Source organism: Batrachochytrium dendrobatidis (genome assembly GCF_000203795.2).
Source record: "Batrachochytrium dendrobatidis JAM81 unplaced genomic scaffold BATDEscaffold_10, whole genome shotgun sequence".
Taxonomy (NCBI): Eukaryota; Fungi; Chytridiomycota; class Chytridiomycetes; order Rhizophydiales; genus Batrachochytrium; species Batrachochytrium dendrobatidis.
In genome coordinates, this window is record NW_006281108.1 from 623,875 (window position 1) to 636,630 (window position 12,756).

Here is a 12,756-nt window from a genome sequence, read left to right on the forward strand (position 1 = left end):
AGCTCAAGCTCTCTCTAAATCGTATTGTCCAACACTTGAATCAGCCAATACACGACAAAGTTCTTGCAGCAGTAAGAGTATTGTCAGCATAAAATCAGCTCCATTATCAACTACTAGCCATTTGCTTGTTCCAACGTCACTCTACAAGCGCTTTTTGTATAATAATCGTTGGCCTGTAGTAGTAGCAATTACATTGACTATAACAATAACCTTCTTTCCCACTGGTACGTCAAACAATCCACAGACATCGAATTTGTGGAAATCTGTGTTTGGAATAGAAACCCAGCCAACCTCGAAACAAACTCAAGAGTCGCCATCTGAACAGATAGGAATTACCAACACTTCAGAATCTACTAAAGGATTACATTCGATCGTATCTACGGATTGCTCAGAATACTCGACCACGCTAGCGATTGCTACATCGACTGTACGAAACAATCCCTTACCGACTTCTGCAATGACATCGTGGTTTACCTACAGTAACTTCAAATCTACCGGATCTGCAGTTGCCAATACTGTACAACCCCAAGACACTACACACTACGAGCCGCTTTCTCCAGAAACTCCTAGTACATTGACGGCTCCTGCAATGAAGCCACTTGCTCATGTGCTTCCTTTTGATACTTCCGAGTTGGCAAGCCTGCAACGCCCTGCAACGATCAAGCGCAGCTCCGTCCTGATTGCTGCTGCCAATAAGCACCCCTTGGTGCCTTCTAGCAATACTGCTGCTGAAGATGGATCTTTCAACCACACATTTAGTCCATCTCTCCCACAGGAGCATCGTCACCATGCCCGTCATCTACGCAAACCATCACTACAGGATCATGCACATACTAGTCAGAACAGCATATTGCTACAAACCCTTGAAGCCGCACCTCGTGCAGCAATTGCCTGTGTGTCCCTTTCTGCTGATGGATCGATGGTCCTGGCTGGTGCTAGAGATGGATCTATCCATATCTGGTCTGTTGTGCATCCACAGTCCATCACTGCAGAATCAGACCCCAAACCATGTCATACCACGGATGTCCAATATAGAGAGCAATCTGACCCAGCTTGTTTAAACACTTTTGGTAAACATAGGGTGTTGGTGGGACATGCCAAAAGTGTTACTTGCATTCATTCTGTTGGTGCGGTGTTGTTTTCCACCAGTGAGGATGGGACTGTCATGATTTGGGATACAACAGATGGAAGTCTGGTTCGTACTATTCGTGCTCATTCAGGCTTTGCCACTGCAGTGTGTTCTGCTCAAGGTTTGGTCTACACTGGTGGTGCTGATTCCCTCATTAGTGCTTGGAGTCCTAAAACTGGACGTCGTAAATGGGTAATGCCTGGTCACACTGGCTGGATCACTGCATTGGAAGCCGCTCTCGAACATCCAAATCGATTGTATTCCTCTGCAACGGACTGTACAATCCGTATTTGGGACACGGAGAGTGGACGAGTGCTACGAGCATTGAGTGGTCATAGTTCGTGGGTCCATTCAATTGCTGTTACTCGCGACTTCATCTATTCAGGTTCTCGTGATGGAGAGATCAAGACTTGGAGTGCAACGACTGGTGATTGTTTGAGTTCATTTATTGGTCACGATGGTAATGCTATTCATAGTATTACTGTTGCCAATCATCAGATTGTATCGTGTGGTCAGGATGGATGCATTGTTTTGTGGGATTTGGAGTCACAGGTTCCTGTAAAGGTTGTCAAGGCTCATTCGTCTGCTGTCACATCTATCAAGACTGCTGCAAATGGTTCAATTTTAGTGAGTGGTTCCCTAGATTCTGCTGTCAAAGTATGGAATCTTGCAGCTCTAGCCATCGACGATCATGAAAGCCAAAGTTCCTCTCTCAGTGAAATTTCTTTTCCAACTCCTCCACTCTCACCTAGATCCTCGTTTGGATCATATCGGCGATCTTGGTCTGCTGCAGGATCATATCTTGGTTCCAACTCTCAATCTCAGTCCCCTATACTATCGCGCGAACTGCCCGGTGTACCCCCTCTGCAGATCCGCACTACATTCGACACAGATAATCAGATGCGCCTCACTTATAGCCAGAAACGCAGCTCGTATACTGGTTCGTTGGCTAGTTCGCAAAATGAGTCCATTGTGAATTCATATACACATTCATACACTTTGCCTGCACATGCATCGTCCCACACTACAAATAACTTGTATAGTGAGGTGTCTACCCAGAGACTACGAGATCAACTTACTAAAGCTCACGAGCAATTATCTCATCACGACAGGGTAAAGCTTCAATTGAAGGGAGAGCTATCTACTTTACGCACCATTCTTGCTCAGTCCAAGTCGGAGATTTCGGATTTACGCGGTCAGTTGGAGCAGGAACAACAAGTGTCAAATCAACTAAACGAAACCAAAAGTTCTTTGGCCTTGGTCAAGATGGAACTCAATGCAACTCGTTTTGGGTACGACGGAGCTCTCTCTTGGATATTCCAGCAAGTGCATCGACAGTTTCTCGCGTCAGAGATTGAGCTTCATTCCATCAATCGGCTACTGCATCACCCATACACGAACCTACTGGATGATTTGGCAAATGATGAACACACCCAACCTCCTGAGCGCAATTGGGAGTTTGATTCTGATTGGGATTCTGATACTGATACGGGTGCCAACTCTCCATGGTGGCGGACAGAAATCTCTCCCCATACACCTGCATGGTCAAAAAAAGCAATTCTTTGGCCATATTTCAGTGCTCCTATTGAAGAATTAGAGGATGATCAAAAGCAATCTTTCACTTTTGACTCTAGCAAGCTTCCATCACAGTCTGTTGTATCTCCACATCTAGATCGCTCTCAAACTGGTTTATCAGATTTGCAAACGAGTCAAAAACTTCTTTCTAGTTGGGAACAGTCCAGCACATTGCCTCCACTACCGAGCAATTCTTTGGTACATATTTCTAAAAACTCCGTGGCAGGAGCTGAATCCTCCTTGGTCTTACTGGCTGCACATGTTCCCGAGACGACTGGCTCTTCTCAAAGCTATATGCCACCTCAAGGCTTTTATGAAAGCAGTGACTCAAACTCTGTTTCAACACGTAGCTTGTCCTCAAACAATTCATTGTCTGATGCTATAGAGTCCAATCACACTACTCGAAACTTTTCTTTTTCGGGTCTCAAAGCTTCCAAGAAAAATGCGATTGATGTAGATGATTCTCTGGCCTCTGTCCAAGTTAAGCGAGCTAGTGTTCGAAATTCTGTCTTTTTAACTTCTTCGTTGCAACCCTCAACTTGGCTTCAGCCATTTCAATCTTTGATGGGATTCAGCGATACCAAGTTTATTCAAGACAACGGGTCTCAGACAACTCACAGAAGCGAGCGCGACGAATCACAAAGCGCAGCTTCTACTAATGGAATCGAGCGACCCATGGCAACTATACACCGTAAGAAGAAGCCCAAACGCCCTGCTGCGATTGTCAAGGTGAATACTAGTGAGGTATACCGTTTTGATGAGGATAAAGTCGATACTGCACTTTTTAGTGATGACAAGTCCTCTACACCTGAAAACGATGTGGATCATGCAAAGCAGCCTCTTAGATCCTACTCGCGTACTTCTCGCTCGCATTCGACCCAGTCTCGCAAATCTGGCGCAGATTTAATCACTAGTAGTACAGCCACTACAACAGAGTGGAAAAAGGATCCGCACACTGTGCAGGTCTTGGAAGACTTTCTTAATGATCAGGGCAATATTTCTGATATTGAATTCAAGGGTCCTGCTCGTGTTGCACGAATTCCGGCCAGACCACGTAGACACACCATTTTAGATGGACTTGTTCAATATATAGAGCCTTCACCTGTTTCTTCGCCAGCATCAAGTAAAATCAGCAGTAAACGCTTGACAGCTATTCCATCACGCAGATCATTCCAATACACTCCAGGTAGTTGTGCATCCGATGCATCCGATACATCGCCATCAAATCGCTACTTGCCTCTCTACACAACTTCACCCAAACAATCTGCTGGGTCCATTGCGTCGGATCGAACATCCACTTTAGAGCGCATGGCAAGCAATGTCGAGTCTGTATTAGAATCTGCACTTGATAACTCGTGGGGATTGCTTCCTGGATGGTTAAAATCTGGCAAACCTTCACCAAAAGAATTGAGATCTGGTTAAAATGCAACGCGTCACTTTTACCTTGATTAAAGTGAATGGTATAACATTTTTAACCCGCCCTCTCCACTGCTACTGAGTTATATAGTCTAATTTTCATCTCCTTTTCAACATCATTACACTACTCGTATACTTTTCCCAATAATGAATAATCCATCTGATATAAACGATTGTTTGAAATTGAAGAGATGGATAGTAATGAGGTCAAAGACTGAGCATAGCTAGAAACTGTATAGGATAAAGTACAAGATCATCAATGTGGAATCATTAGATTGATCGCACTAACAACTGCTGATTCAGCACATTTTAAACTTTAAACAACCTATGCCATGTGCTTACTAAAAGCCTATTTTGTTTATTAGACAATCCAGACTAGTTGCTTCCATTTTATCTTGAACGTCCACGCACATGTCATGTTTTAGTAAAAATGAGCAACTTGATTGACCATTAAACTGATGAATGGTAATCCATAAGCCATCGCATCGCCTTTGCGTTTCAGATTCACGTAGTACTTTCAAATAAATCCGGCTTGATAGAATAACTTACAGATTCTTTTGATTGTAAAGAAAGCTCAGCAGCCTTCATTCCAAAACGAACAATCCTAGATAGTTCCGACATTGTGGTACCTTGTAAATCAAGTGGATATGGCAATGATGCCAATCCGGTAAGTATTGTGCCCACCATACTATCCCCAGCACCTGTAACACTGATGATATGATTGACAGGACCTTTCACTTCCAAACAAGCCATTTCACAACTGTACTTTCCGGTACTCGTTGATTGAACTCTTTTTCCAATCATTACGCCTTGTGGTCCACGCTTAACAATCACCAACTCGAACGCTTTCAACAGATTACCAATATACTTGGCGATCGAGTCTAGACATATTTGTAGAAAACAAGATTAGCATTATAACTCATAATGTCATTACAGTTTACCTAGTTACCTGAATCTGGTGCTAGCTCAACCACTTTGAATACGCCATCGACATCAGATACCTTGTCAAGAGCATTGCTCATTGCAACAAGCTCATCATCATTTGGTGTAACAATCTGAACCTGAGAAATCAGATTTGCTGGAAGATCAAACAATTTGCGAGATTTTACAACTGATGTTGGTTCAAAGCATACCAATGTATCCGATGTTTTGGTAGTCTCTAGCAATTCTTTTAGCAAAGACACGGATACATTGGCATCGACACAGATAACTGAGGGTGGGTTTTCTTGAATTGTTTTCCAAACTTGGCCATCAATGGATATCTGCTCATGGATTTTCATGTCGGAAACTGCAGCAAGCAGCTCGCCGTCTGGCTGTAGGAGTGCCGTGTAGGTGGCAGTGGAAGATCCTTGAATAGCCTTGACAAATTCCGAATTCTAGAATTCAATGAATAGCACCCCAATACACACAATAACGTTGAATGGTACTGATATCCTTGCCAGTCACAAAATCGGTCACTTACCATTCCAGAATCCTCAAAAGCAGACATGACTTGTTTTCCAATGGCATCATCGCCAACAGCACTTAGAAACCGTGGACGACCACCCGATCGACAACACGCTTTAGCAACATTGAGACCAACTCCTCCCAGAGATTGGTATACCGATCCAGGCGTAGATGTACGCATGATTTCATTTTTGTTTGACCCAGCATCAAACTTGGCCGAAATGTCCAAAACAGTTCCCCCAATAATAAGCGGTGTATGTAACCCTGTTTTAAGAGTGTTTGATGAAGAGATGGAGTTGGATTTCTGGCAATACTGTTTGCTGGCCTCGACCGATTTTTTGTGTGACAAAGCACGAGCAATATCACTTCCAATTGCTGCATTATTTTTTACAAGACTAATGTCTAGAATAACACATTGAATAAATAAGCATTGAACCAAATCAAAAGATCTATGCATTGCAAAAATATTGAAACACAATTGCCATCAAATCACTCACTGGCTGCCAATGACATTCCACCCGTCAACGTTTTGACCTTGTCCAGTAAAAACGGTGTAATGTCCTTGCCGCGCACTCCACGTTGACTATCCAATTCAAATAGTTGAATGTATCAAAACACATGATTTTGAATGCAATTGAATGAAAACTCCTTACTTTGCTTCATGAATCGCATCTTGAATGACCTTTTCAAGACGATCTGGATGTGGGTATGCGTCCTTTTCAGGAATTGGAACTGCAATCACAAGACCGCTGTTGAGTCCAAGTGATAAGTTTGCATCTGTTTATTACATAATGTACACGCAAGATTAGCCCTGTATACAATGTGACCATTCAACGCACATTGACCCAACTTACAAATCATATCAGCACACTCTTGAGGAGTAGTCAGGTTTGCCATACTCTAATGGACAGTCTTGTCAGTGAGATCTGTAATGGATGAACGAATTTAAACTGAAATTGATGCTCACCTTGAATCCACTTTTACGAGTGTAGAATGCTGGAAAGTCGTCAGAATCGCCATACGAAACAACTGTAACACCTTGTGTTTCCTAATCATCCATGCAAGACAAGATTGGATCAATTTGTTTAATCGTGTTAAAACAACAAATCAATACGATTGCATACTAGATATTCTAGTGTTCGACCAATGTCCAGAATAGATTTGACACCAGCAGAAATGACTGCGATGGGAGTGCGACCCAGCTCGGTCAGATCAGCACTGATATCCATAGAAGACTCGCTGCCTCGATGCACACCACCAATACCGCCCGTAACAAACACGTCAATACCCGCCTTGTGAGCCGCAATCATTGTTCCAGAAACCGTGGTGGATCCAGGCAGATTGCGACCCAGAACAAGAGCCATGTCCCTGCGAGAGGTTTTTGTAGCATCGAGACCAATCTTGGCCAATCGTTCAAGATCAGACCCGTCCAGTCCTAATGATTCATGACAATTGTATAAATCCGTTGAATGAGTAGCTGACATGAATGCAATGAATTATCTTGCATACTAGACATCACACCTATTCTTAATTGTCCATCCAGCAGTGCAATGGTTGCAGGAACACATCCATGCTGTCTCACAATGGTTTCTACTTCAATGGCAGTTTCAAGGTTTTGTGGAAATGGCATGCCATGAGTGATGATGGTGGATTCCAGTGCAACAACTGGCCAACCCTTGCCAAGTGCCTGTTGAACGGTATCACTAATACGAGTGATGGTGTTATGAAAGGATCTGACTGTATAAAAAGTGCCATGAGTGCATGGCATGAGTTTCCTGTAAGGATTGGTCATACGAAACACTCTGGATAGAGACTGTTGCTGGATCATCCATGCTGCCATTGTTGATCTTGTAGTCAACCTCAACTCACTTGCTTTATAAGCATTGAATGTGTTTTTGAACCCCATCGTTGTACAATCTCCTGCCATGGTCATCCACCAATACATTGTCCCTCCTAATCAACTCCTGGAAAAGCTTAAATCCAAACTGATTATTCAATTTCATGTCATTTATTATGTTGATACTAGTAATTCACGAGGCATCATCTTCAGTAATTAAATTTGTAAAGATCTCGTCTAGAGTCGTTTGACTGATGCCCCAGTTCTGTATACCATATCGAGAATGTTCTCGAGCCATGGCATCAAATACAAATGCTAATTCCTGGGCTTTAGGAAGAAACACATATACACGTACATTGTTAAATGTTTGGATTCGCTTGAACTCGCAGTTTGGTAAAAGTGAGTTGAGAAACTGTTCTGCACTGTCAAGTCGATGGTATTCACCATATATAGAAAGTTTGTATCCAGATCCATAGCTGTCTTTTAAAGTTGTTGTGGATCCTATACATCGCATTGTGCCTTTGGCCATAATACCAATGCACTGACAGCACACTTCTGCTTCTTCCATAGAGTGCGTTGTCTAAATACAATCGTATGATTCCATAGTACAATTAATATAGATTTACTTTTAGTCTCGAGTCAAACCATGGATTCGCAAACCCTACATACCATAAGAATAGCGCAATTTCCTCGTGCACGAGCAATCACATCCCATACAGTACGTCTTACTTCAGGATCCAATCCAGTCTACATTTGAACCAAGAAGGGTTAAAATCAGCCTCAAATTCAATAAAAATCCATTGTTTCTATGGATCTCGTTCTCATCTAGCACACATGGTTTTACTTACAGTAGGCTCATCTAAAAACACAACTTTTGGGTCTGCAACAAGAGCAATAGCAATACTTAATCGACGCTTTTCTCCACCAGAAAGGTTCTTTACACGACGACTCCGCATTGTCTCTAATTTGACAAGCTCCATTGCAGCGACTACTGCTTCACGCTCAAACTCTGGGAAAACTCCTTTGAGTCTAGCATAGAAAAAAAGATGCTCGTCTACCGTAAGATCGTCCCATAAAATATCAAACTACAAAAAATTAAGTCGAGTTAAATAAAACAATCTTGCAAGATTACAAATGCTCATCAGATTGAATTCAGACATGATTGAACTAACTTGAGGACAAACACCAATCGAACGAAACGCGGCATCGGCATCTTTGATAATATCATGTCCACCAAGAGTGGCATTTCCAGTGGTAGGCTCGTATACTCCAGTTAAAATACTAATCAAGCTTGTCTTTCCAGCACCGTTAGGTCCCAACAGTCCAAACACAGTATTGTTCTCAACGGCAAGAGTGATGTTGTTAACAGCAGTCTTTTTTTTACCAGACTCATTGGTATATTCTTTAACCATGTTGCGCATGACAAGCGGAGCATCTTTTTCATATTGCTCATTCAATACCCGTATACGCTCAGCACGGACATCTTCGTTTTCGGTAGACACAACATTATGATCCAAAGTGTGCGTATATTCCTTTAATCAAAAATAATGTTAGCCAACAACCCTAAATTGATATGAAAATAATGCATAGCTTATACAGTTTTCATGAAACATACATCGTCAATTTTTGAGAGTTTTGGAGCAGATGGCTTCATATACTGAGTGACAGGATAGTGCCACGGTTTGTTGGAACCAAACTCTGACTTTATGACATTTCCAAGATATACAGAAAGCAGCAGGTAGGCAAAGATTTCGGCAAAAAGCGTCATGACTGCAGTAAAAACTTCATCTCCAGGAACAAGTCGTGATACAGAGTATGGCTATCAAAGATGTGTTCAATTGATTAAATCCAGAATCAGTAAACAAGTCTACACGACAAACAGGATTACATGAGAATATCAAACCACATACAGTTTGTTGTGAAGAAGTTGCAGCATTATTCAACACTCCAAGTGCACGGTAAAACGCAAAAGGTGGCCATACAAACAAAATGGTCGGAAAAGAACTGCTTCCAGAAAAAACCTCGTCAAGAATAAAAGATGTCACAACACCACAGACCACAATCAGAAATACACTGACTGTATTCAAGCACAAAACAAATCAGTACCAATACATTTTCACCACACTCCAAAATATCTAGCCGAGTATTCATGACCACCTACTTAGAGCAAAGCGCGATTGACGGAAAAGAGAGTTGAAGAACATGGAAAGAGTGACTTGAATATTTCCCCAAAGAAAAAACAGGATTGCCAAAAGAAGAGGATCTGTTTTGGAAAAAAGCTCAAGCGAGGTTAAATAGCCACTGACCCAAAAAATGGCCGTGGACACCAAAAATGTCAAAAAGAAAGTGATGTATTCAGATAGGTAGTAGGCTGCTGGACTACCGAGTCCATTCTAAAACATGCAATGCGCAGAAAATTAAACAATTCAAGTATTAGAATATAGAAATATACAATAACATTGAGTTGAAAAGTGCAATGTGGCAGCTTACCATACGCATCATTGTCACAATCTTTGACTCCTTGTCACGAACAAGAGAGATGGTGAAAATAGGTAAAAGAAAAGAAATACCCAAAGGATATAAAATGCGTCCAATGATTGAACCAAAGGGAATGTCAAAGGAAGGTTTGGCTAGAAAGGGAAAGTTTCGGAGTCCCTGAGTGATAACAGTGCTTGCCAATTTGGGAGATGAGAATCGAACAATAGCATTGCTAAGTTGAGCCTGTTGAAGCAACATACGAAGACCTGCCAAGGGGAATCCAGGAGTTCGTTCCAGTCTCTGATCTTTACCAACTTGAAGGATATAAGAGTATTTCTTGTTTGAGTGATCCACGGTTTTGAATCCAATCCCAGCATAGGGCACGTTTGAATATGCCTTGTTTAGATTTCCAAGAACCAACGCCATTTGAATATCAGAAGGATTTCCTTGAAGAGCCGAAGAGTCAACTCGAGCGAGGTTGGATATAGCCTGCTGAATGGTGGAATAAAACAAGGCGTCCATATCTTTTACATTGGCTGAATTTGTAATATTGAAATAAGGAACTTTTTGTGCACCACCAAGACCAGGAGGAGAAAATCTGATTTCAACATTGTATCTAGGCTCAATCGTGTCTAGCATGCCTTTTGCAGTTGATGCTGGAGTAAAGAATGTATTAGGGATCTGAGATATATCGGCAAGAAGCGGCTGTTTTGGGGAAGAGCCAATGTCATTTGGATTTACATTAGGACCAAGAGATACAACTGCCCAGGGTCGCATCTGGTATAATGCAAAAGATCGAGCCAGACTCAACGCTTGAGCTTGTCGAGCCGGATCTGCAAAGGTAAGAAGTGGTTGAAGTAGATCAAGCCAACCAGAATTGAGTTCAGAAACATACAACGAATCTTTAAATGCGTACTCTGGATGAGTAGATGTACGAGGAACACGCTCATAAACACTTTCATCATTGCGAGGATAATCTCCTCCAAACCAGTTTACACAGGGCATACCGCCAGCAACAGTAGTTGAACTAAGTTGAGAAAACACGTCCTTGGACGATAAGTCAACCAAGGATGCTCTAGAGAAATAATTGGCGTGACGTACAGGCATACTAGAATCCGCATTGGGTACCAAAGACGGAGAAGATGTAGCAATTCCAATTCCAGAAAGATTAAAAATGGGCCAGTTCTGTTCATTGATTGATAGAGCACTACTGCAATAAAGAATTTCTGGATAAACCCAAATTGAGTCATTGTTTAGTTAGTAAACAGCACACACCACCAAAGCTTAGATTTGCACAATGATTACATGATACTCACGATAATTGTTATTGCTATTGTTACTAAGATTGGCAATTGCAAACTTGAGCACAAACGAAACGAGAACCATCATAAGTGGACACAGACTGTAATAAAGATGCATGGATTGTGATGAGCTAAAATCGAACAAACCCGATTCATACACGAGTGAATTTACCTGACACAGCAAATGTTTGTAAACCATTGTCGTTGTTGGAAACTGATTGCCTTTCGTCCAAATGCACTAAATGCAAAACATGGTTAGTTTTCCTGGACATACAACACAGCGTGGTAGATGGATGTATAGCAAGAATAGAACATGTGTAGTATCGATTATCAAGAGCTAAAATCTGGAATGCAATTTATTGCACTTACCGAAATTTATATGAGCCGTGTATGTTTTGCTTGTATTGTTCTTGCCATTCGATGGGAAGTTTCTGCATAATAGACGCAGCGACACTGTTTTTACGATGTAAGCCAGATTGCGGTGGTAACGGAGGCAGATGTTTCTGGGGAGTGCCATAGGGTGTTGTAGTGTCTGCATGAGTAACATAATTGACAGCAGTAATGTGCATGCCTCGTCGTTGGGTGATTTGAGAAGTATTAAGGGGTGGGGCCATCAATGGTGGATAAGCTGGTTCGTTATAAGTATTTGTACTAGTGAATGAGAGAGCAGATAAAGGAGATGACTGTGAAGCCAGTGCCATCTGTTGTGATGAAGGAATGACCAGATTGTGAATAGGTTTTGGGGCGGCATTGGATGTGGATCCTGATGCGACATTAGCAGTTACGGTAGATAGTTTGCGATCAACTTTAGGATAGCCAAGTGTATTGTATCTCTGTAGTGGTTTAGCAGGTCTTTTTGCAAATGACATGGATCGCAATAATGGGGTTCCGTTGCTCGACGCATTCGTCTTTGCTTCTCGCTCGTTTTCTAAACGTCGTTCCTCAATGGCTCGATAGGGCAGAGATTTGTTACGACGTAAATCGGTTGATGCTCTGCTAGCAGGCTCAGTGATTGAGTTGTTGGCTGTAGCAAGACTGTTTTTTGAAAGATTGACCATTTCTGATCCGTCCTCAGAGCCACTGTCATTAAACCTGACAATGCCCTTTGTGTTGGAAGGCATTGTTTTACTGCGAGCTAAAGAAGATCCTTCTTTTGACAAGAGTCCGGCTCGAGTGACTTGCGACGGACGCAATGGACTCCCGACAGAAGGAATATTATTTGTTTTATTACTAATGGGTTGAGCAGAGTGATTATACATAGTAGCACTTCCAGCATCAGGCTCTCCAGAAAGCATCAATGGGGCGTCTCGGAAGGAAACAGTAGGTGTTCTAGCAAGCATTCCGGAACGAGCACTACTGGACAGACTGTCTACAGGAACAAGTTCAGACTGCTCCGGATCATCATCTATTCCTTGCATGCCTATCTGCAAGCCTTTGGGTTTAGTTTGATCCATTGGGATTACTAGTGTCGAGGTACGTAAAATATCAGGAAAGTTTTGGCGTTGCTTTCGAGGGCGTTTGTGCACCAACCACAACATTGTTCGTTGGGCTGTCCAGCAGTCCAATCCACTCCA

General features: G+C 42.2%; 3 protein-coding genes across 3 annotated transcripts; 1 reads left to right on the plus strand and 2 right to left on the minus strand.

Moving 5' to 3' along the window:
• Positions 1-919: 919 nt before the first annotated feature.
• On the plus strand, positions 920-1,798 carry BATDEDRAFT_13049 (uncharacterized protein; the record flags this gene model as incomplete). Its single annotated transcript, XM_006680562.1, has 1 exon — positions 920-1,798. A coding segment is annotated over one exon (879 nt), but the record flags the coding sequence as incomplete, so codon positions are not given.
• A 4,111-nt stretch (positions 1,799-5,909) lies between these two features.
• Positions 5,910-7,334, minus strand: BATDEDRAFT_12990 (uncharacterized protein; the record flags this gene model as incomplete). Its single annotated transcript, XM_006680556.1, has 7 exons — positions 5,910-5,968; positions 6,064-6,149; positions 6,220-6,343; positions 6,421-6,466; positions 6,534-6,614; positions 6,691-7,001; positions 7,088-7,334. Coding segments are annotated over 7 exons (954 nt in total), but the record flags the coding sequence as incomplete, so codon positions are not given.
• Positions 7,335-7,560: 226 nt separating this feature from the next.
• On the minus strand, positions 7,561-12,600 carry BATDEDRAFT_90467 (uncharacterized protein; the record flags this gene model as incomplete). The annotated part of the gene is made up of 11 exons (XM_006680886.1): positions 7,561-7,983; positions 8,073-8,150; positions 8,252-8,488; positions 8,576-8,935; positions 9,019-9,222; positions 9,314-9,480; positions 9,565-9,796; positions 9,894-11,107; positions 11,198-11,283; positions 11,355-11,420; positions 11,552-12,600. The coding sequence occupies 11 exons, from the start codon at positions 12,598-12,600 to the stop codon at positions 7,597-7,599; spliced, it is 4,080 nt and encodes a 1,359-aa protein (XP_006680949.1). The 3' UTR covers positions 7,561-7,596.
• Positions 12,601-12,756: the final 156 nt, after the last annotated feature.